The sequence below is a fragment of the Durio zibethinus genome, chromosome 4 (assembly GCF_047325235.1).
Source record: "Durio zibethinus cultivar Kanyao isolate XHJ-2024 chromosome 4, ASM4732523v1, whole genome shotgun sequence".
In the NCBI taxonomy this organism is placed as follows: Eukaryota; Viridiplantae; Streptophyta; class Magnoliopsida; order Malvales; family Malvaceae; genus Durio; species Durio zibethinus.
The window spans coordinates 9,764,307-9,785,294 of NC_143165.1; the positions used below are offsets into that span (position 1 = coordinate 9,764,307).

A 20,988-nucleotide genomic window follows, 5' to 3' on the forward strand; every position below is an offset into this window, starting at 1 on the left:
TTTGCTAAATTAATTCGTAATCTGAATTTTTAAACCCAAATTTTCATACTTGCTATTGCTTCATTATTTATGAGAAAAATATTTTTATTTTAAAACATTATTACTGATAATGAAACCAGCACTTGGAAGATTTTTTTTTCACCTAACCTTGATTATCTTGATTCATCAATTAACAAGATTATAATTTATTTCACCCAGTAGTTTACATGGGTGAAATCATTTATTCCTATTTACTTTCTTTAAAATTTTTCTTGTTATATTGATTTTAATTGCCTAAAGAGGGAAGCAAAGAAATGAATTTGGCATGAGTTGTCAGTTTCAATCACATGGTTAATCTTTAAGGCCCACGTAAGTTACACAAAGCACAAGTTCCACGTAAACATTCTTAGTTCTGATCGTGCTTTAAGGAATTTTCCTTGCTTTTTCCACATCCTGATGAAGAAACGAAGAAACCTCTAACATTCCTACCTTGAGTAAACAAAATGCTCAGTTTGTGATTCAAAAGTTTCTTCAACAAGGACTGTAATTGTTAGCAGATCTACCTTTCCCACACCTTTCTAATCACATTTTAACTTTGTTGGTCATCAATATCCGGTAAACCGAGCAACAGAAACTTAGATAAGAATTAAATTCAATGTTTTACATTCATTGATGCACACTGAAGAGACTAAATTTTTTGTGTTGTCGTCTTTTGAAATGAAACAATTTTTCTAGTTAAAAGAGACAAAAAGGAAAATTGACGCACGATTCCCCCGAAGCAACAATTCCCAATAAATTTATCAGAGTCATTTACAGCATTAATTAACTTGGGACACTTAATATAATTCAACAAGTGGAATCAGCATATACACAAATCTAATGGTAGCAAAAACCATAAGCTGTAAAAAATGTTACAGATCAGATTGGGTGAACTAATCTGTGTTGAAGTCTAATGCAGTGATGTGAAGTGTGGATCCTATCTCCCTTTTTTCCTTTAGGTAGCTTAATTGACGATGCAAAGATGGTAGTTCCAGCATTCTGATGTTGTTGCTCATCTCATCTTTTTCTCCAATGGTCGTAGTCAATACTGCAAATTGTACGTTTTGTATAGAATTCTGCAATGTTTCGGCGCGTGCACGCCATGGAGTAAAGTCCAAGCTAAGGTAATAAATTTCAAGTCATTTCTTTTTCATGTATCCAAATCGTAGTAAATTCTTCAAGAAGTGAAATTAACAAATATTATAGTAATTGAGTAAACTATTTAGTCTTGAATCAATGCCCTGATATGAATGAAGTTGGGGTTCTGCAATCAGTAAATCCCGTGTTCCCGTTTGCTTTTAGATAGCTTGATTAATTAATTAATGGTTCAAAGAAGCTGGTTCCAGCATTCAGGTCTTCTTTGTCAACATATAGATAATTCTGTTACCAACCAAGTCTTTGTCTCAGAATTTCCTATGTGATAGAGTTTTTTTCTTTTCTTTTTCCTTATTCTGTTCTGAATTTAAACGTGTGGCAGAAAAATGCAGCTTCCCTTTAGTTTAAAAGGAAATAACTGAAATCACACTAAGTTAATTTCAAGCGAAACATTTTCCATAGTCATGTGGAAAATGTGAAGGGTCTTTGAATTATGCTTCTGTAATTACAAATGTCCGATGTAAAGATGATGGGATTGACAAATATACAAAATTTCATCTTTGCTTTTAGATTTGATAGATTGACAATGCTATTGCTCGGAAGCAAGACCGAGTCAATTCACATTGGCAAGTCTTCCTCTCTAAGTCGTCGCACTCTAATCCTTTCAATAATGGACGTAGCACTCGTTCTGCAAATTGGCTTCCCTATGGAAGCAATACTTTCTACATTTTGGTTCTGCAGTGCAGTCTATATAAACTCATCCAAAACAATCATATCTCATTCCATTAATTTTCATATTCTCTTGCTAGAAAAAAAAATGTGTTGCTTACTCCGAGCCTATCGATTCCTCTACCTTGTCTTGTTCTTTCTGTTTTTCCAAGCTAATCTGTCATCCTATTCTTCTTCTTCTTCTGCAACAACTCAACTTTGCTCTCACGATGAAGCTTTTAAACTGATCCAGTTCAAGAACTCTTTTACCATTGATAAAACCTCTTCTTCGGATTGTGACAATTTTGGCATTAAATATTATCCTAAGACAGATTCGTGGAAGGAGGGTACGGATTGCTGCTCATGGGATGGGGTGACTTGTGATAATATAAAAGCTCAAGTGATTGGCCTTGACTTGAGTTGCAGTTGGCTATATGGCACCATCCCTTCCAATAGTAGTCTCTTCCATCTTCCACACCTTCAGAAGCTCAACCTTGCCTTCAACGATTTTAACTCTTCCAAGATGTCATCTAAGTTTGGTGGGTTTGCAGGTCTAATGTATCTCAACCTCTCTGGATCAAACTTTGCAGGGCAAGTCTCATCCCATGTCTCCCACTTGTCAAAATTGGTTTCACTTGATCTCTCTGAGAATTCTCATCAAACACTTCAGCAACATGCTCTGGAACGACTTGTTCACAACCTAACAGAGGTGAGAGATCTTTTTCTTGATGGAACCTACATGTCTTCTATTAATCCTAATGTCTTGAGGAATCTATCCTCATCTTTAAGGTCTCTTAGTCTCAATGATTGTGGTTTACGAGGAAAATTCCCAGAAAACATTTTCCACCTGCCAAACCTCAAGTTGCTGAAATTAGGATCCAACAAAAACCTCAGTCTCAATCTTTCACAGTTCAATCGGAGTAGCCCTCTTAAACTTTTGGATCTATCATATATGTCCTTCTCTAGAGAATTGTTTGAATCGATTGGCAATTTAGTATCTTTGGAGTATTTGAAGGTATCAAAAGCATTTTTCTCAGGAGGAGGATTGCCTAATTCAATTGGGAACCTTATTTCCTTGAAGTATTTGCGTCTCTCAAATTCCAACTTATTGGGACCATTTCCAAGATCATTGGGGAACCTCTCGCAACTCAGCGGTTTAGACTTGTCATTTAACTCTTTTAGTGGATCAATTCCAAGGTCATTGGGGAACCTCTCGCAACTCAGCGGTTTAGACTTGTCATTTAACTCTTTTAGTGCATCAATTCCAAGGTCATTGGGGAACCTCTCGCAACTCAGCGGTTTAGACTTGTCATTTAACTCTTTTAGTGGATCAATTCCTTCGTCACTCGCAAACCTAAAACAACTTGAAGTCTTCAACATTTTTGAAAATATGCTAGAAGGTTCCATTCCAGATGAGGTAACTGCTTTCCCTAATCTAATCTGGCTAGGCTTATCTTCTAACTTTCTCAGTGGAACACTTCCATCATGGTTGTTTGCCATTTCCTCCTTAAAGTACATATTTCTCGGTAATAACCAATTCAGTGGTCGTATCAAAGAATTCCAATACAACTCTCTGGAAGTGATAGATTTACAAAATAATAAACTCCAAGGTCCTATTCCATCTTCAATATCCCAACTCGTGAACCTTACTACTCTCTTTTTATCATCAAATAATCTAGGTGGTATTTTAGAGTTTAGCATGTTCTCCAAACTCCAAAATAATTTAAGAGACTCAAAACGTTTGAAATATTTAAACCTTTCCAATAATAGTTTGAGCGGAGAGGTCTCTTCTCTAATTTGCAATATGACTTCTCTTGGTTATCTTGACTTGTCCCACAACAACTTGAGTGGAATCATTCCCTATTGTTTGGGAAATTTAAGTGGCAGTCTTTGGAGTTTGAATCTACAAATGAACAAATTTCTTGGAATCATTCCTCCAACTTTTACAAAGGGATGTCAATTAAAGAATCTCAACTTAAATGGCAATCAATTGGAAGGGCCTTTAACACGATCCATCCTTAATTGTAGAGGTTTGGAACTGCTAGATCTTGGTGACAACAAGATCAATGATACATTTCCTCATTGGTTGGGAAGTCTTCCAGAGCTACAAGTTCTTGTATTGCGGTCAAATCAATTGCAAGGTTCCATACAAGACAACAAGTCCAGTAATTCTTTTTCCAAAATCCAAATTTTTGACATTTCAAGCAATTCTTTTACTGGAACACTACCAGTGAGATACATAAAAAATTTCAAAGCTATGACAAATCTCACAAAAAAAGAAAGTGCAATGCGATACATGAAGGTGAGCGTGTTTAGTGATAAATTCATAAATTATTCCATTGAAATTGTACTCAAAAGAGTAGGGATGGAAGTTGTTAAAATTTTCGCCAAGTTAACGCGCATTGACCTTTCAAATAATAAGTTTCAAGGAGAGATTCCAAAGGTTATTGGAAAGCTTAACTCACTCAAAGGGCTTAACCTTTCTCATAATAATCTTAGTGGATGTATCCCCACTTCAATAGGGAATTTGATTAGTCTTGAATGGCTGGACCTCTCTTCAAACAAGTTGGTTGGGACAATTCCAGAGAGATTGCTAGATCTGACATCTCTTACAGTTTTTAATGTTTCTGAAAATCATCTTCAAGGTCAGATTCCTCATGGCAAACAATTTAACACTTTTGGAAATGATTCATACGAAGGAAACGAGGGATTATGTGGATATCCAGTCTCCAAAGGTTGCAGCAACAGTGAGCCACCACATTCAAACTTGCTAGAAGAAGGTTGCTCAAAATCGAACATTGCTTTTGGTTGGAAAGTAGTGTTGACGGGTTATGGATGTGGAGTTGTCTTTGGATTGGTAATGGGATATGTTGTTTTTCAAACTGGTAAGCCAAAATGGATTGTGGCTTTGGTTGAAGACCGACATCATAAGAGACATAAAAGGTCAAAGATTGGCAATCGCAATGGAGGAAGAAGAATCTAGTTAGTGCAAATAATGTTCAAGCATTTCTGTTACGTTTTACATTTTGTTGTAGTGCAGTCTATCAAATGTTTTGCCTATGGTGAAGATTAGTCATGTATGAGTTTGTCCTTGTATTTAATAATGTGTGTAAGCTTCTTTTCTGAGCGTTTAGATCTTGTAAGGTAGCAGCAATTTATGTTTTCTTCCATAATTTTAGTTTTAGTTTGTTTGACTCAATAATCTTTGCTGCTACTCTCCAAATATTTTAACTTGCTTGATCCGCTCTGCTTCGGTGAGCAGCTGTGAAACCTCTCTCTCCTGCCTCATTCCTTTTCCTTTCTGCAACTGATTGAACTGCTCTTACAAGAGGGCAAGGGAAGAATGAACTGGTGTGTCAGTCTGCCTTTCCATCAAAAAATGAACTGGAGCCGCTCAATGGCATTGGGGAGAATGCCCTATAAAGTGGTCTGACGTTGGCTATATTCTTATAAATAAGACATTAGTAAGCTTTGATGTGGGTATCTTAGAGACCAAAAAGAGAGTGGAGATTGAGAATGTCGAAGCAGGACAAGAGTTAAAACAGAGAATATATTTTGGATATGTTTTTCTCTATGTTTTGTGAGGAAATTGTTGGATAGAATTGGCATGGAAGGAGAAAGCTATAGTTATTAGACTCGTTTTGTGGCTCTTGTTGCTAGAATACTCTTGTATTTGAAATTCACTGTTAGAAGAGTGGGCATAAGCTCAAAAGCAGCCAACCCAATCCTCGATATTTCATGTAGATTTTGCAGATTAATAGTACGATAATACGAAATTAAAATGATATGGAAAAGATGTGAAGATAGACAAGGTTAAAAAATTTAGTAAAAAATCATATATGGTTTTAATAAAAACAAAAAATATATGTATTTCATATTTTTGATATAAACAAAAATGATGACATGCAACTTTTATGTAAAATACAAAAAAAATAAAACATAAATTACCAGTATTTTATATAATATAAGTACACAAATTATCATATCTATTATGGTGAACTTCGGCAAGTATCTAATTTTAGCATAGGAAGAACTCTAAAAAGGGGAATTGACAGATGCAACTTTTTTGAGCTTTCTCTTACTTGAGACCTCAAATTTTAATGGTGATAGTGTTGGCAAACAATAATGTCATAATGGTTTTAGGGACTGATAGAAGAATTTGGAAAAACAAAAGAATTAGAGTTGCCACCAATTTTTTTTTTTACGGTGTGATTGGTCATCTAAACAATTTATCCTTTAATAAAACAATAAAGACATATTTAAAGTTTTATTAAAAAGATATTTTTTTGGTCTACGAAAAATAGATTGAGTTCGGGAGTCAGTTATGCGTGGAAAGGATTAGCACCCCACAATGTTTGTTTAAATGATACCAATTAATTATGTGTTATCTTTTAATATTAACAAAAATGGTCTTAATCTTGGTATTCAAAAAATTAATTTTAAAACAATGATTTATTTAATAAGCTTGAAAATAAATAAAAACCTTATATTGAAAAATTCCTAAAAATATTTTCAATACGCTAGTAATAATAAGAGGAACCATCCCACCTAAGGAAATTTAAGAAGTACTACTCGAAATTTTTGAAAATCCTATCCTCAGTGGTTCATATTCATTTTCACTAGTTATTTAAAAACATAAAGTACTAAGTAATTTTAAAATAAATAATATTTTTCTAGGACTTATTTTTAAAAAATGAGAAATCTTTATCAAAAATTAATCTAAATACTTCAAGATGCTGGCGGCATTTTAGATTAATTTTTTTACTTAAAGATTCCTAAAGAATCACTACTCGAATTTCTTTAGGATTTTATCCTCAGAGATTTTTTGTTTGTTCTTAAACAAATTTTTAAAATCATGTAATAATATAATAATCCACAAATATATTTATTATTTTTTTAGAAAACATTTTCCTATTTATTAAAAAAAGCCATCCAAGTTAAAAGAAATGGTTATAACATGGAAAATTTTCATATTGAAAAGAAACTTCTAAATATTTCAATACTTTGACAATTTTTAGAGGACTTTTCTCATTTAAGAAATTCTCGAGAATTACTACTCGAGCTTCCCGAAGCCCCATCATTAAAAAAAAAAATTATTTGAAAAAAATATGTAATGCAAACAATAGAGTAGAATATGAACACGAAAAATATATTCATTAGAAATATTCTCTAATTATCATAAAAATTTGAAAGGAACAAAGGCAATAGAATAGAATTATATAATATGAACAATCATGCATTAAAGACAATATATTGATTATGCCTTAATAATCTTAATTATTTCCCAATTAACACTTTCAAAAGGAGCAAAGTAAATAAAATTTATTGAAAATTTTCTTACATACTGTATTTTAGAAAAATTTTCTTATCTAAAGATTTTTTAGGAATCTCTACTTGGACTTCTTTAGAATCCCATTCTTGGAAAATTTTATTCATTTTGTTCTTCCCTACTTAGCTATATTTTTAAACTTTGATCATATCAATTTCATTACCTAAAGAAATCAATATATATTATTAATAACATCTATCAAAATTTTAGAAAAAATACAAATGAAACATTTTTATATTGAATATTTTCCTAAATACTCCATTACTTTGGTGGTATTTTAGAAAAATATCCTCACCTAAACATTCTAGAGAATCTCTACTTGGACTTCTCTAAAATATCATCCTCGAAAAATTTCATTCATATCATTATTATATGCAAGGAAAATGTATCAAATATGAATTTCAACATGACATATTAAATTAAAATAAGCATGAAAATTTAAACAACAAAGAAATTAACAATGTATAAAATTAAACTTACAATTGAATTTAAACAATCATAAACAAATTGTATGAGTATAATTAAAATCAAGTATAAATAAAAATAAAATTTATTGAAAGCAAACTTTAAGTTTTATACTTTTATAAATTTTATTTACCATAATGTTCTAATTAAAATTTTCTATACTAATATTCTTCCTATCTTATTATTCATGTCAAGATCAAGAAAAACACAAACTCCTATTGCATTATGTATGATTCCCACGTTTTAGTCTTCCATGAATGTTTATACACTGTATATTTTTTTATACCAAAAGAAGCCACTGGCAGCACCATGAAAAGCCATTCAAAGCTTAAAAGAAGACATTTTTAGGAAGCAAAAGCATGTCATTGCTGAAGGCCACTGGTTCAGGCCCTGGGCTCACAAAGCTCCCTCCTTTAATCACCTAGGATCGGCACCATGGCTCCCCCAAACTTTCAGCCATGAGCTTTCCCCATTCCCACCAAAAAAACTCAAGCTTCATGCAAGGAAAAATAGCAGGAATGCTGGCTGGAACCAGCGAAAGAAAGAACTTCACAAATAAGGGGAAGAAAACAGCCAAACCGTGATTGCCTATAGGAAATCAGGCAGCACGGTTTGGACACTCCCAACTGGTTTTCATGTTTTATTCATCCTAGCTTAAACTAACTAAAAACCATTCATGGAAGATAGAAGAGCATGGACCTTGAAGCAAAGACATAAAAGCAAAGGGGATGCTACATGTAGGGCCGAACAGCTGTTGCCATGGGATGACAGCAGCTGTTGCCATGGGATGACAGCAGCTGTTCGGCAACACCAGAGAAACAATGGTGTTCCAACCAGCTTGGAAAAAAAATGAAACAGAAACATAGAACAAATAAGGCTGGAAATTTTATCAACAAACACACCAAACACCTAAGCATGAAAGGAATAAATAAGAACACTTGCAGAAAAGATCATGACAGGAGCAAAAATAGTGTAGAACACATGATATAAGCAACAAGACTCAGCCTTGGTATAGACTGTCTCACCTTTTGAATTTTTTGTTTTCAGCTTTCCTTTTTTTTTTTTTTCGTGCTCTCTCTTCTTCCCTTTTTTTTTTTTTTTTTTCAGATGCTTCGTCCTCCTTCTTCCCCTCCGTTCCAGCAGCTTCTTCTCCTTCTTTTATTCGGCAGAACCTTCCAAGAAATGCAAGATTTTAATCTTGCTCAATGAGGGCCCTTGGATGAAATCTCATCCAAGGGCCATAATCTCTCCTTTTCTTATTTCCAAGGAGCCACCTTTGGCCCTTGGAATAAAAGCCAGCAAAGGTCCAATGGCTCAGATTACACACTGCAAAGAATGCATTTTTATGCTCCCTCAACCCCATAAAAAGACCATTTTGCCCCTTAATGCAATGTTTTGGAATTTATGATTATTTTCTTAGAAATCAAGGTTCTCATAGTCATTTTTGGGATTTTAAAACACCAAAAATCATAAAATATTATAAGATTATAATCTGAAAAGTTTCATGAAATTCCGAGCTCGAAAAAGCTAGATTACAAAAATACCCTTATAAGGGTATTTTTGATAATTTTACACTTTTCGAAGTATTGCTATAATTTCAAATGCATCAAAAATCATGAAATATTATAAAATTAGGATCTGAAAAGTTCCATGAAATCCTAAGCTCAAGAAGGTCAAATTACAAAAATAACCCCTATAAGGATATTTTGGTAATTTGACCTTTCTCAAGGCACAATGAAAATTTCACTGTTTTGAAAAAAAAATCTTAAATTCAATTTAATAATACCTTGATTTCAATGAGATTTTGAAATTTCAAAATTAACCTGAACTCTATTCATTTTGATCAAAATTTATATAATTTAACTTTGTTTGATTTGCTTTGACCCGAGTTGACTTTGAATTTTAAATTGGTAAATTTATGAGGTCTTTATGAGTCTTAAATGGTCCTCATAAATTGTTTTGTCTTTTTTCTCGCAAATGAACTTCGGATCAATCATGTTAAAAAATATCCCGGATAAAATTTGGTATCTACAAGTACACATTACTATATCTAACCATGTCATATTGTTTAGATAGAGATACAATTCTTGTCATGCTGGCAATAAATTATGGCTGATGCAAAGCTACATGCCAAAAGAAAGGGCTTTAAGATTTTTATTTGAGAATATATTTGAAGATAAAAAGATTACAAATAATAAATTTAAATCTTAAATTTATCAAATGTTACCTTTAAAAGTAATCATATGAATTAATCAAGTTAAATTTATCATCAACTAATGCCATATTAGAGTTCTAACTAGAAATCTAAGACTAAAAGGTTTTTGGGCCAAAAGCTTTGGGCAACTCAACCTCCTGTTGCTATTGGGTTGCTATTGGGTTAAAGGCATTTAACTATTGCTTTTGGGAATTGGTCAAAAACTTTCTTGCCACTTGTCTTGCCAGGTCTGACTTGCACATTTCCCGGAGGGTTGAAAACTGGCTTTGTAGGGAGAACAGGCAGTGTTAAACCTGCAGCAGGCCAGATTATAATTAATGATGTCGATATCTCATCAATTGGACTGCATGAATTGACGGTCAAGACTCAGAATCATTCCTCAGGAGCCTACCATGTTCAAAGGGACAATAAGAAGCAATTTGGACCCTCTTGAAGAGTACACAGACGAACATTGGGAGGTCGGTTCATTTAATTTTTATTGGGAGAGAAAACAATTTTTAGTCTTTACTATTTCTTTTCTAGTAAAATGCAGTCTTTTGTGATTGGTAATTAAAATCTGATATCTTAATTTTTTAAGGCATTGGTGATGAAGTTAGAAAGAAGGCATGCTAGAGTCTTGAGGTCCGATCTTCTATCATCTAACGTTCAAGTTGTTTTTTTTTTTTTTTTTTGAATGTCATACAAATCGTTAAAAATCTACTAAATTCAATTTTTGGAAGAAATTTTTATAGTACAATGACACTGCTTTAGCAGTTAGCGAAAATGGAGAGAATTGGAGCATGGTTCAGAGGCGGCTGGTCTGTCTTGGGCGTGTGCTACTCAAGAAAAGTAAGATCTTAGTGCTTGATGAAGCCACTGCATCGGTTGATGCAACTACTGATAATCTGATACAAACAACCCTAAGGAAGCACCTCCCTGACTGTACGGTCATAACAATTGTGCACCGGATAACTTCTGTTCTTGATAGTGATATGGATCTACTTCTAAGTTGTGGTCAGTATGGTTGTGTAGTTTATGGTTTGCTTGTAGGATTCTTTGTTTCATTTCATTTAACACTTTTTAACTGTAGCAGGACATATTGAGGAATATGATTCTCCCTCTAGATTGCTGGAAAACAAGTCTTCAGCATTTGCACAGCTTGTAGCCGTGTACACCGTGAGATCAAATTCGAGTTTGGAGAAGTTCGACTGAATTAGATGATGGTGAAAATTAAGTATACCATCCTTTATTATAAAAAAATAAGAAAAAAAGAAAAAGAGTTACTCATTAGTCATGTAATGCTGGATGTGTTGTAGAACTTAAGCCTAACCGTTTTCTGGCTTCAATAAACAGCAGTAATATGTTTTGGTTCAAGGTTATCGGTTCCATACCATTAGCAATTTTGCATCCTATGAATCTTTGTTGGTGTCTAAATATAGATGAAATCATGGATTTTCTTTTCCAGGATCACTCGAAACAATCTGAAAGAAAAATCTTTCCATTTGTAGTTTGGATGTAACTAGTTAAAATCCAAGGCCAGTTCCATGTTCAATAAACTGGTGAATTTTTCCAGGTACTTCATTACCAAAGTCTGACATTCCTTAATCTTTCAGTCTATTATTTTGTTATTCAGTCCGATAAAATATCAAACCTTTAGATTAGTTTCAATATTTCAGCCTGTCATCAACTAACTGTAACTTGTAAGAATTGAAGAGATTTTCAATTCATTAAAATGTCATTTTCTGTTTACAGGGGGGGGGGGGGGTCAAGGTTTTTGGATGAATGGCCCATTGCTTCTAATTTGAATATTTTGTAATGGTTACCTTATGACCTTTGCTCATAGTTTGTATGCATCTGCTAGTAATAAATTGGAACTTGATAATGTTTCGTATTACTTAGAGAAAAGATCCATCAAATCTCTAATTTAAACTGATTTTCAAGCTGTCTAGAGTTAAAAATTGTAAACATAATAAAGTATTGAGTCTTTCATTCAATAATATATAGTTTTATTAACATAATGCAGCCAAGAGTCAAATGTTCTGATTTTTTTTTTTTTTTGTGATACAGTCGATTTATTTCTAGTTTAGTTCGGAATAATCTGATAGAGATGTATTAGTAGCTTTTACAAGTGAAAATCTTGCTGTAAAACTTGATGCATTCATTGGTATCTCTACATATTCAGAATCACAATTTGCAAATTGATTCTTAAGGAAAGATGGGCTGGTTATCATGTTTCTATGGATCCATCTGCCTCCAGTTATTGTTACTGCAGTCTCAACTCATTTTTTCCTTGTCTCTCTCCTCAACGAGTTCACATTTGTGCCTTGCTGACAAGAGTTCAGCATTGCTGCAGTTCAAGCAACTTTTTTTCTTTGAGAAACTCGCTTCTTTCTACCTATCCAAAATATTGTTGACTGCTGCTCATGGGATGGGGTTACATGTAATAAGGTGACAGGTTATGTGATTGGTCTTGACCTCAGTTTGTTGCTGGCTTCAAGGAACCATACCTACCAACAGTAGTATTTTCCTTAATCATTTGTGAAAGCCCAATCTAAGCTTAACAAGGACTTCAATTCCTCTTAAATTTCTGTCCAATTTGCTAGTTTGGAGCAACTTAGCCCCTCTTTTGCCTGCTTTTCTGTTCAAATACCACCCGAATTCTCTTCCATGTCTAAACTGGTTTTCCTTGATCTCTCTTTCAATTTTCAGCTAACCATTGAAACTCCTGCTACGGAAAGCATCACACGAAATTTTACCAGGTTGGAAGAACATAATCTTGACAACATAGATATCATTCACTGACCCAGGTTACTTGAAAAACCTATCTTCTTCTTTGACATCATTGTGTCTTGTCAACTATGGCCCGGAAGGGAGCCTCCTCGTAGATCCGAGAATTTAAAATGCAATAAAAAAAAACCAAAAGTAACACAAATTAAAATTTTAGAAAAACTATATATATGGGTTTAACAACAATAAAAAAATGTATTTTATCTTTTTTGTATCGACATAAATTATAGCTGTTATAACATATAGATCCATAAATCTATAGCTAAACTTAACAAAATAGAGTCATCACCAATATTTTTTATGTAGGTATGATTGGCCACCTAAGGAATCTATTATCTTAAAGAACTCCTAAGCTTGACTAAGGGTAAGTTAGGGTCTACAAACCAAAACAGAGTTTAGGAGTTCGGTTACATATGGAGAAGGTTATAACACCCCCACATGCCCATCCAAAAGATAATATCATTTTATTTTAAATTTATCATAGAGTCTTAGTTTTGATGATCTTAAATTTTTTATATTGAAATATTGAAAATAATTCTTAAGACTCTCCATCAATTTGACAGAACTCTTAAAAATATTTTCTAACCTTAAAGTATTCAAGAATCTTATTTGTTTTCTTAAAAAGGCTTCGTCATTGAAAAATATTTATATTTATATTTTTTTTGTTGAAAATATATTTAATTATTCCACCATTTAGGCCAAATTAGAAATATCTTCTTTTTTTTTTTGCATTTATAAATTCTCCATCATTTGGGTCAATTTAGAAATTCTTTTATTCTTTTATTATTTTTATTTCTAAATTTTTCACCATTTAGGACAATTTAGAAATTTTTTATTTTTTGGAAGGAAAATAATATGACAACTATTTTTTTATTGAAATTTCATTTAAATTCTTCCACAATTTGGGACAAATTTAAAGAAATTTCTCATCTAGAGATTTCTTAAGAATTTACCATATGAAATTCCTAAGATTCTCATCATTGGATAATTGTCAAATATTTTCAAACCAAAAAATTTCATTTTTTTCTTTTTTTAAAATAAATATTAATTATTGTTATTGAAATTTAATTTAAATTATTCTACCATTTGGGATAAATTTAGACAAAACTCCTTACCTAGGAATTTTATATAAATTTACCATTTGAAATTTCTATAAACTCCATCATTGGATAATTATTATTTATTCTAAAAAAATACTTTATTTTTTCTATTTTTTCCAAATTTAATCATGCAAAAATACAAAAAAAACACATATATAAAAAAATAAAAAAGACAAAAAAAATGAAACAGCTTGGCAAGAGTGGCTCAAGCAGCTCGACTTCAGACACACAAGGCGACTCAAAGACGTGGCTGGCGGCTTGACTCGGCTTAAGGGATCGGCTGGTACGTGGGTCAATAGAAGCGGGTTATGCTCATGTTGAGTTAGCCTGAATAAAAATATGCGGATCCTATGATCATTTAAAGCTAAAACAATGTCATTTTGGAGCGAGTATAAAAAGCCTAATTTAGTCTTTTTTCATAGATTTCTCCCTTCCCTTTCTCTCTCTTCTCCCCATTTTCTCTCATTCTCTCTCTAAAACTGGGTGACCTTCGATTGAATCTCCACTGGATTCTAAAAAATATCGTTGGAATCTAGGTTGGATTGCTAGAAGTTCATCGAAGAATTCAGTCGGCACTAGAATTTTTGATCGAATTCTAGAAAGCTTGCCAAAAAATTCAACTGGCACTAGAAAGTTCACCAAAAAATTCAATCGGTTTCGAAAAATTTTATCGAAATTTAAAAATTTTTCAAAAAATTTCCAGAAAAAAATGTAATTTTTTGCCAAAAATTCCCCTAAAAATTTTCATACCTTTTGTTTGTTTTCGCGTGATTTTTCCTTATCTGAACATTGTGTTTTTTGTTGTTGTGTTCTTCTATATGCTTTTTTTATGTGTCTATGTGTCCTCTGCCTCTATGTGAGCATGTATTTATAGGATTTCAAATCCGAGAACCCTAAACTAGAAAGGATTTTAGTCCTTTTTAAGTTTTAACTCCAAATTTTTAATCCCATTTAAACTCCTTATACAATTTTACACAAACTAAGCACCTATTTTTTCGTTTTTCCCATTTTCCATATTTTCATATTTTTTTTCTTTTTATTAACAGAATTAATCCAAAATAGACCCCTAAACAGATTGAGGTGTCTACACTACCCCTCTTTGCACATGTTCTATGAAATAGGAATTGTGCAAAGATGTAGACAACCCAATCAACTCTCCACATTTTTTTTTGTTTTTTTTCCTCTATTCAGACTCCTTGAATATCATAAAAACTCCTTCAACAAAGGCTCCACAACTTTGGAAAAATAAATGCTCCTCTAATTAGAGGCTCAATGATTTTGAAAAATAAATGCTCCTCTAAGCAGAGGCTCAACAACTTTGGAAAATTTTGGAAAAATAAAGACTCCTCTAAACAAAGGCTCAACAACTTTGAAAAAATAAATGCTCCTCTGAGCAAAGGCTCAACAATTTTAAAAAAATAAAGGCTCCTCTAATTAGAGGCTCAACAACTGTAGAAAAATAAATGTTCCTCAACAATCATGTCTAGAGAAGTCATAGATTAGGTCAAATAATAAATGCTCCTCGACAATCATATCCAGAGGAGTCATAGATCAGGTCAAATGAAATTTGTAATGGAAACTCAAAGATTCACAATTTGAGTTCAAAATTCAAAGGTTCAGATTTGCAAGAACCTTTTAGCTTCACAAGAATTCACTAAAATTTGATTCTCAAAATTTTAGTTTCCCAAGAATTTGATTCATAAAATTTCAAATATGCAAGAATTCATATTTGTAAGATTTCAAGATCCATATTTGTGAGATCCTCATCCAAAGTTTTAATTCAGGGATTCATATGCAAATTGCAAGGCTCACATCCAACATTTAAAGATTCTCATTCAAATTTTGGAGATTCACATCCAAAAGTTCAAAGCTTCTCATTCGAATTCAAAGGTTCACTTTCAATAAATCTTTAGAGTTTCACATCTAAAATATCAAAGGTTCTCACTTGAGTTCTTGTTAAAGATTCTTATTTGAATTTGAAGATTCACATCCAAGAGTTCAAAGCTTTTCATTTGAGTTCTAACATTCACATTCAATAAATTTTAGAGTTTCATATCTAAGCTTAAAGGTTCTCAATCAAAATTTTTAGAGATTCGCATCCAAAAGTTAAGTTCAAAGATTCACATTTGATAAATCTTAGAGTTTCACATCAAAGTTCAAAGTTTCCCATTTGAAAAGTTCTTAAAGATTCTCATTTGAAAACTCAAATATTCTTATTTGAAAACTCAAAGATTCTCATTTGAAATTCAAAGATTCTCATTTACAATTCAAAGATTCTCATTCAAGGATTCATAATCTTATCTTAAAAGACTTCATCAAAATATTCAAAATTTCCTTTTTAGATGACTTGATGACCTTCCAACTTTTATCAAAATCAAAATTTTGTATGAAATAAATGTCATGATCAATGATGCAAATGCTTTCTTAATGATGCAAATGCAACAATCTAGATCCTCATAATACTACAAATCATATTCTCAATCATGATTCAAATGTTTACTGCTTGATGCACGTCCAAACAAAGTTTTAAATATTTACTGAATTATATGTATGTATGTAATGTAGACAAATGTCATGAAATTCTAATTAATTGTAGTAATATGGTTTTCAAGACCCCACCATCTTATATTTTTCCCATTTTTAGATTCACATTTTTTTCATTACTTGATTACCATTCATAGGCTTCTCAGCACTAACAATCCCAAAACAAGTTTCATCAATTACCCTATATCATTTAATCATAACTTACAGGCTTCTCAGCACCAACAATTTTAGAATAAATTTTATCAATTAATCCACATTATGTTCATCACTTGATCACCATTCACAAGCTTTTTAGCACTAGCCATTCTAGAATGAATTTCATCCACTGATCCACATTATTTTCATCATTTGACCACATCTCACAAATTATGTCAATCAATCCATCACTATACATGTGTCATCTTTTTAGGTTTCTGACATCTTTTCATTATTTTTCATTTTTTTTGCCTTTTATCATCTTGGATTTCTTTTCAAAGGAATGCAAGAATCTTTTATGCACATTATCATTCATTCATCATCATCTCAATTTTTGACAACTATAATACAATCAAACATTTTCTCAATACATTATGGGGATGCAACAATAAGAGAGTATAAGGTGAATTGAGAGAAAGAAAAATTAATGAAGAGTAAGTCTGGTATAAAACAAATGTGCAAAGGAACAAATTCAAAACATATCCTTAGGAATGGTATTGAACAAATGAAATAACAGTATCCAAACAATGGATACTCAGATAATTCTTAACATTAATCTAGAATTATTTTTCAAAAACTCATTCCATTGACTTTTGAAATCATTTTAAGCTCATTAGACTTTGCCCCAATTTTAAGAGATCTTTATCTTCCATCTGTTTGAACTATTTATCAAACTTTCAGCTTAAAGGTTTTTTTACTCAAACCGCCCCTTTGGGTTTTCAATTTGAGTATTCTTTTTCTCTCATTTTTATTTTTCATTTTTTTTCATTTTTTTCCTTTTTCTTTTTTTCCATGCATTAACGATATCTCTCACACATCAATCTCTAGAATAACATAGCATGATTCTATTGTTTCATCATAAGCATGTCTTAGCCCAACATATGATCATTCAATTCGAGCACTCACATTTGATCCAAATGGACTTTCAAAGGTTGTAACATAGGCCACGATGAGGGGTCATGAAAGAAATGGATCAAATAGGCTCAAAATATGTATTTAAAGGCCTCAAAACCAAAGGATCATTCATCATTTGATGCAACTTGGCATTTTGCCCCATTCTGTATCATTTCACTACTTTTTTCTTTTTCATCTCATTTCTCACAAAAGGAATCTCATTACTTTACCCCAAATCATGTGTGGCACTCATTTTTTTTTTCTCTTTGCTTTTCTTTTTGCTTTTTCTTCTATCTTTGAGACCTTTTGTGATATTTTGTCTCTTTTTTTTCAAAAATTAACCCCTAGTGTGGAGGGTGATCCTTGATCAGGGTTCTTTTGAAAAAAAATCATAATAGGTTCAAAAAGGGTAACAATGAATGGTTTTTCAAATCATAAAAGAAAGACGACCAGTTTTCCTCTCAAATGTGAATGCTTACCTTGAAAATCATCCAATGAACCAAAACAAATTAATGGATCTTTATACAAAACTGCATATTTTCAAGATATATCTATTTGTTAGCAACTTGCTTCTTTTGCTCAAATAGTTTCTTCAGATCAATCTAAATGAGTTCTGAAAATTAAATCTCAGAATTATTGTTATCCTTGTCTAAACATTCATTATTTGAAATTTAAGAATGGAAACAAAAGGACATGAAAAAAAATAAAACATGGAATAGTGGTTGGATGAAAGAGAAAATGTAATGAAATGCATCAACTTGTCTTTTATTGAAATGATAACAAATGAAATCTTATTGCATAAAAAAAATCTTAACATTACTTTAAAAGAAATCCCAAAATAATAAACAACTTCCAATCAGTCTTAACATCTTTTTTAAAATTATGCTCCTGTGCAACCAGGTGAAGAATCTTTATTGACATCTTGCCCTCATGATTCGTCGAAGCTGACCAAGCTTTTTCGGATTAAACTTTGCACTTTATGTTTGAAAGTAGGGCAAGTTTCAATAGAATGACCCACGTTCCCATTATGATAATTGCATGTTACATTAGCATTATACCATTTTAGATAGGGTGGCTTCAATGGTTCTAAACTCACTAGAGATACCAAGTTATTCTTGACCAGTTCTGGAAATAATTTAGTGTAAGTTATAGGGATAGGATCAATATGAGTCCTTTCTTGGTTATTCTAAGATCTTTTTAAACCACCCGTTTTGTTGTTAGGCTTTGAAGCTGATGTAGTGATATGACTAGAATCATATGCAGGTACTTGAAAGGCCAATTGGTAGGTTGGTGAATAAGCTGATTGTGGATATGGTCGATAAGGGTAAGGTGAGGTATTGTTCATAGCAGGATAGTATGAGAAATAACCTTATGGTGGATAGGGTTGATATCTTTTAAATTGTCTGTCAAAGCTCATAACTTGAGCTTCAGTCTCTTTATTCTCTGGCACCTTCTTTGTTTCCTCTCCTTTTAACTTGTCATTTTTAATGACATTCTCAATAATTTCACCTGAGATTACCATGTCAGTGAAATTTTTTGTTGCATTTCCTATCATTTTTTTATAATAGAAAGATTTTAAAGAGCTGACAAACAACACTATAATTTTTTTCTTAGTCAAAAGAGGCTACACTTGAGAAGCAATATCCCTCCACATCTGGGCATATTCCTTGAATGATTCATTCACCTTTTTTTCCATATTTTGCAATAGAAAAGCGATTAGGGGCTAAGTCTATGATATGTCGATATTGATTGATAAAGTCATGGGCCATATCACTCCAATAACAAATGCAGGTCCTATCCACCTGGACATACCATCTAGCAATAGAGCTAGTGAGGTTGTCTTGGAATACATGCATTAAGAGCTTTTCATTATGGGCATGGGCAAACATCTTTTGACAATATATAGTAATATGGGTCTTCGAACACTTTGTACCATCATATTTTTCAAACTTCAAAACCTTGAATTTTGGAGGAATAATGACATTTGGGACTAAACAGAGCCCAACAGAATCTACAGACCCATAAAAAATGATTCTTTCTATGGCTCACAATCTTTCCTCTAATAAATTCATCTTCTGTTCAGCATTTGAGGCTTTTAAAGTTTTCTTCTCTTTAGACCTCAGTTTCTCTTTCTCTTCTGGATCATCCAAGTTGAGGATTGGTATTGGTTCTACTACTTTTTCAGTAAAGACAAGATTTATATAACTCTGGTATTGCCCCAAATTTGAAGTTGATGATATTTCAGAGTATGAATACCCTACCGGATATATGAACTATGCACCTTAAGTGGACTAAGCTTGATGAGGCCCAAAGCTAGAAGGATATATAAGGTCAGTCACCTCTTGTAAATGATGGTCTTGTTGGCTAGTATTTTATTCAACATTTTTTTCCTTTATTCAACTTATTCAAAGCCTCTAGAATCCTGTTCAATTCTCCTTCAACCTTCTATTAGGCTTTTTCTATCCTTTCAAGATGATTGAAATTTTCTTGTTCCATCTATCTTGCTCGAGCCTTTATATTGTATTGGTAAGTAAGGTTCTTATTTAGTGGAGCTATCTTTAAACCTTGAATACCACAATTATGATAAAAAATGCTACGCTTTATGCATGATATGTTGATGCATAAATGGAATTTGTATTTTCATGGATGAAAATGATGCAAATGCATAATGTTACGTATGACAATGAAAATGAGGCATGACATGATAATGCAAATGTACAAAATCAAATATACAAAATGGTTAAATCATAAATCGTTCCTTCTTATGCCCTATCTTTGGGTTATATCTATCAATGGGTAAGAAGGGCTCTATCATAAGGTCGACCTCTTAAGTGTATACTAAATGCAGGGTTAAGTGATATTGACCACTAACGGTTCCTAAATTGTTCCTTACATCATTATCTATCAAAGACTAGTAAGGTAGTCCAATCATCACACCCATTAAAGGCTACCAATGAAAAAGATTCAGTTAGAGTGGGAGTATTTTGTGGAATAGGGTTTGAGAGTTCGGTTATATATAGGGAAGATTATAGCACCCCCACATGCTCATCCAAAGGATGGTACCATTTTATTTTAAATTTATCCTAGGGTCTTAGTTCTAATGGTCTTAAATTTTTTATGTTGAAATATTAGAAATAATTCTTAAGACTTTTCATCAATCTGGCAAAACTATTAAAAATATTTTGTTACCTCAAGAGTATTCAAGGATCTTATTTGTTTCCTTGAAGAGGCTTCGTCATTGGAACAAGATTTACACATTTTTTTGGTTGAAAATATATCTAATTATTCCACCATTTGGGCCAAATTAGAAATATCTTTCCTTTTTTTTTTGAATTTTTAAATTCTCCACCATTTTGGTCAATTTAATTTTTTTTTATTTTTTGGAAAGAAAATAATATGACAACTCTTTTTTTTATTGAAATTTCATTTAAATTCTTCCACAATTTGGGACAAATTTAAAGAAATTTCTCACCTAGAGATTTTTTAGGAATTTACCATTTGAAATTCCTAAGATTCTCATCCTTGGATAATTGTCAAATATTTTCAACCAAAAAATTTTATTTTTTCCTTATTTTTTGTTTGAAAATAAATATTAATTATTGTTATTGAAATTTTATCTAAATTATTCCACCATTTGAGACAAATTTAGACAAAATTCC

At 32.2% G+C, this 20,988-nt stretch overlaps 2 protein-coding genes across 2 annotated transcripts; both read left to right on the top strand.

Moving 5' to 3' along the window:
• Window positions 1-1,629: 1,629 nt before the first annotated feature.
• Window positions 1,630-5,487, top strand: LOC149519108 (receptor-like protein Cf-9). Its single transcript, XM_089760323.1, has one exon. It carries the CDS (start codon window positions 1,640-1,642, stop codon window positions 4,802-4,804), a length of 3,165 nt encoding a protein of 1,054 aa, XP_089616449.1. The 5' UTR covers window positions 1,630-1,639; the 3' UTR covers window positions 4,805-5,487.
• A 4,735-nt stretch (window positions 5,488-10,222) lies between these two features.
• On the top strand, window positions 10,223-11,021 carry LOC149519109 (ABC transporter C family member 3-like). The gene is made up of 4 exons (XM_089760210.1): window positions 10,223-10,292; window positions 10,408-10,433; window positions 10,562-10,820; window positions 10,900-11,021. The coding sequence occupies exons 1-4, from the start codon at window positions 10,223-10,225 to the stop codon at window positions 11,019-11,021; spliced, it is 477 nt and encodes a 158-aa protein (XP_089616336.1).
• Window positions 11,022-20,988: the final 9,967 nt, after the last annotated feature.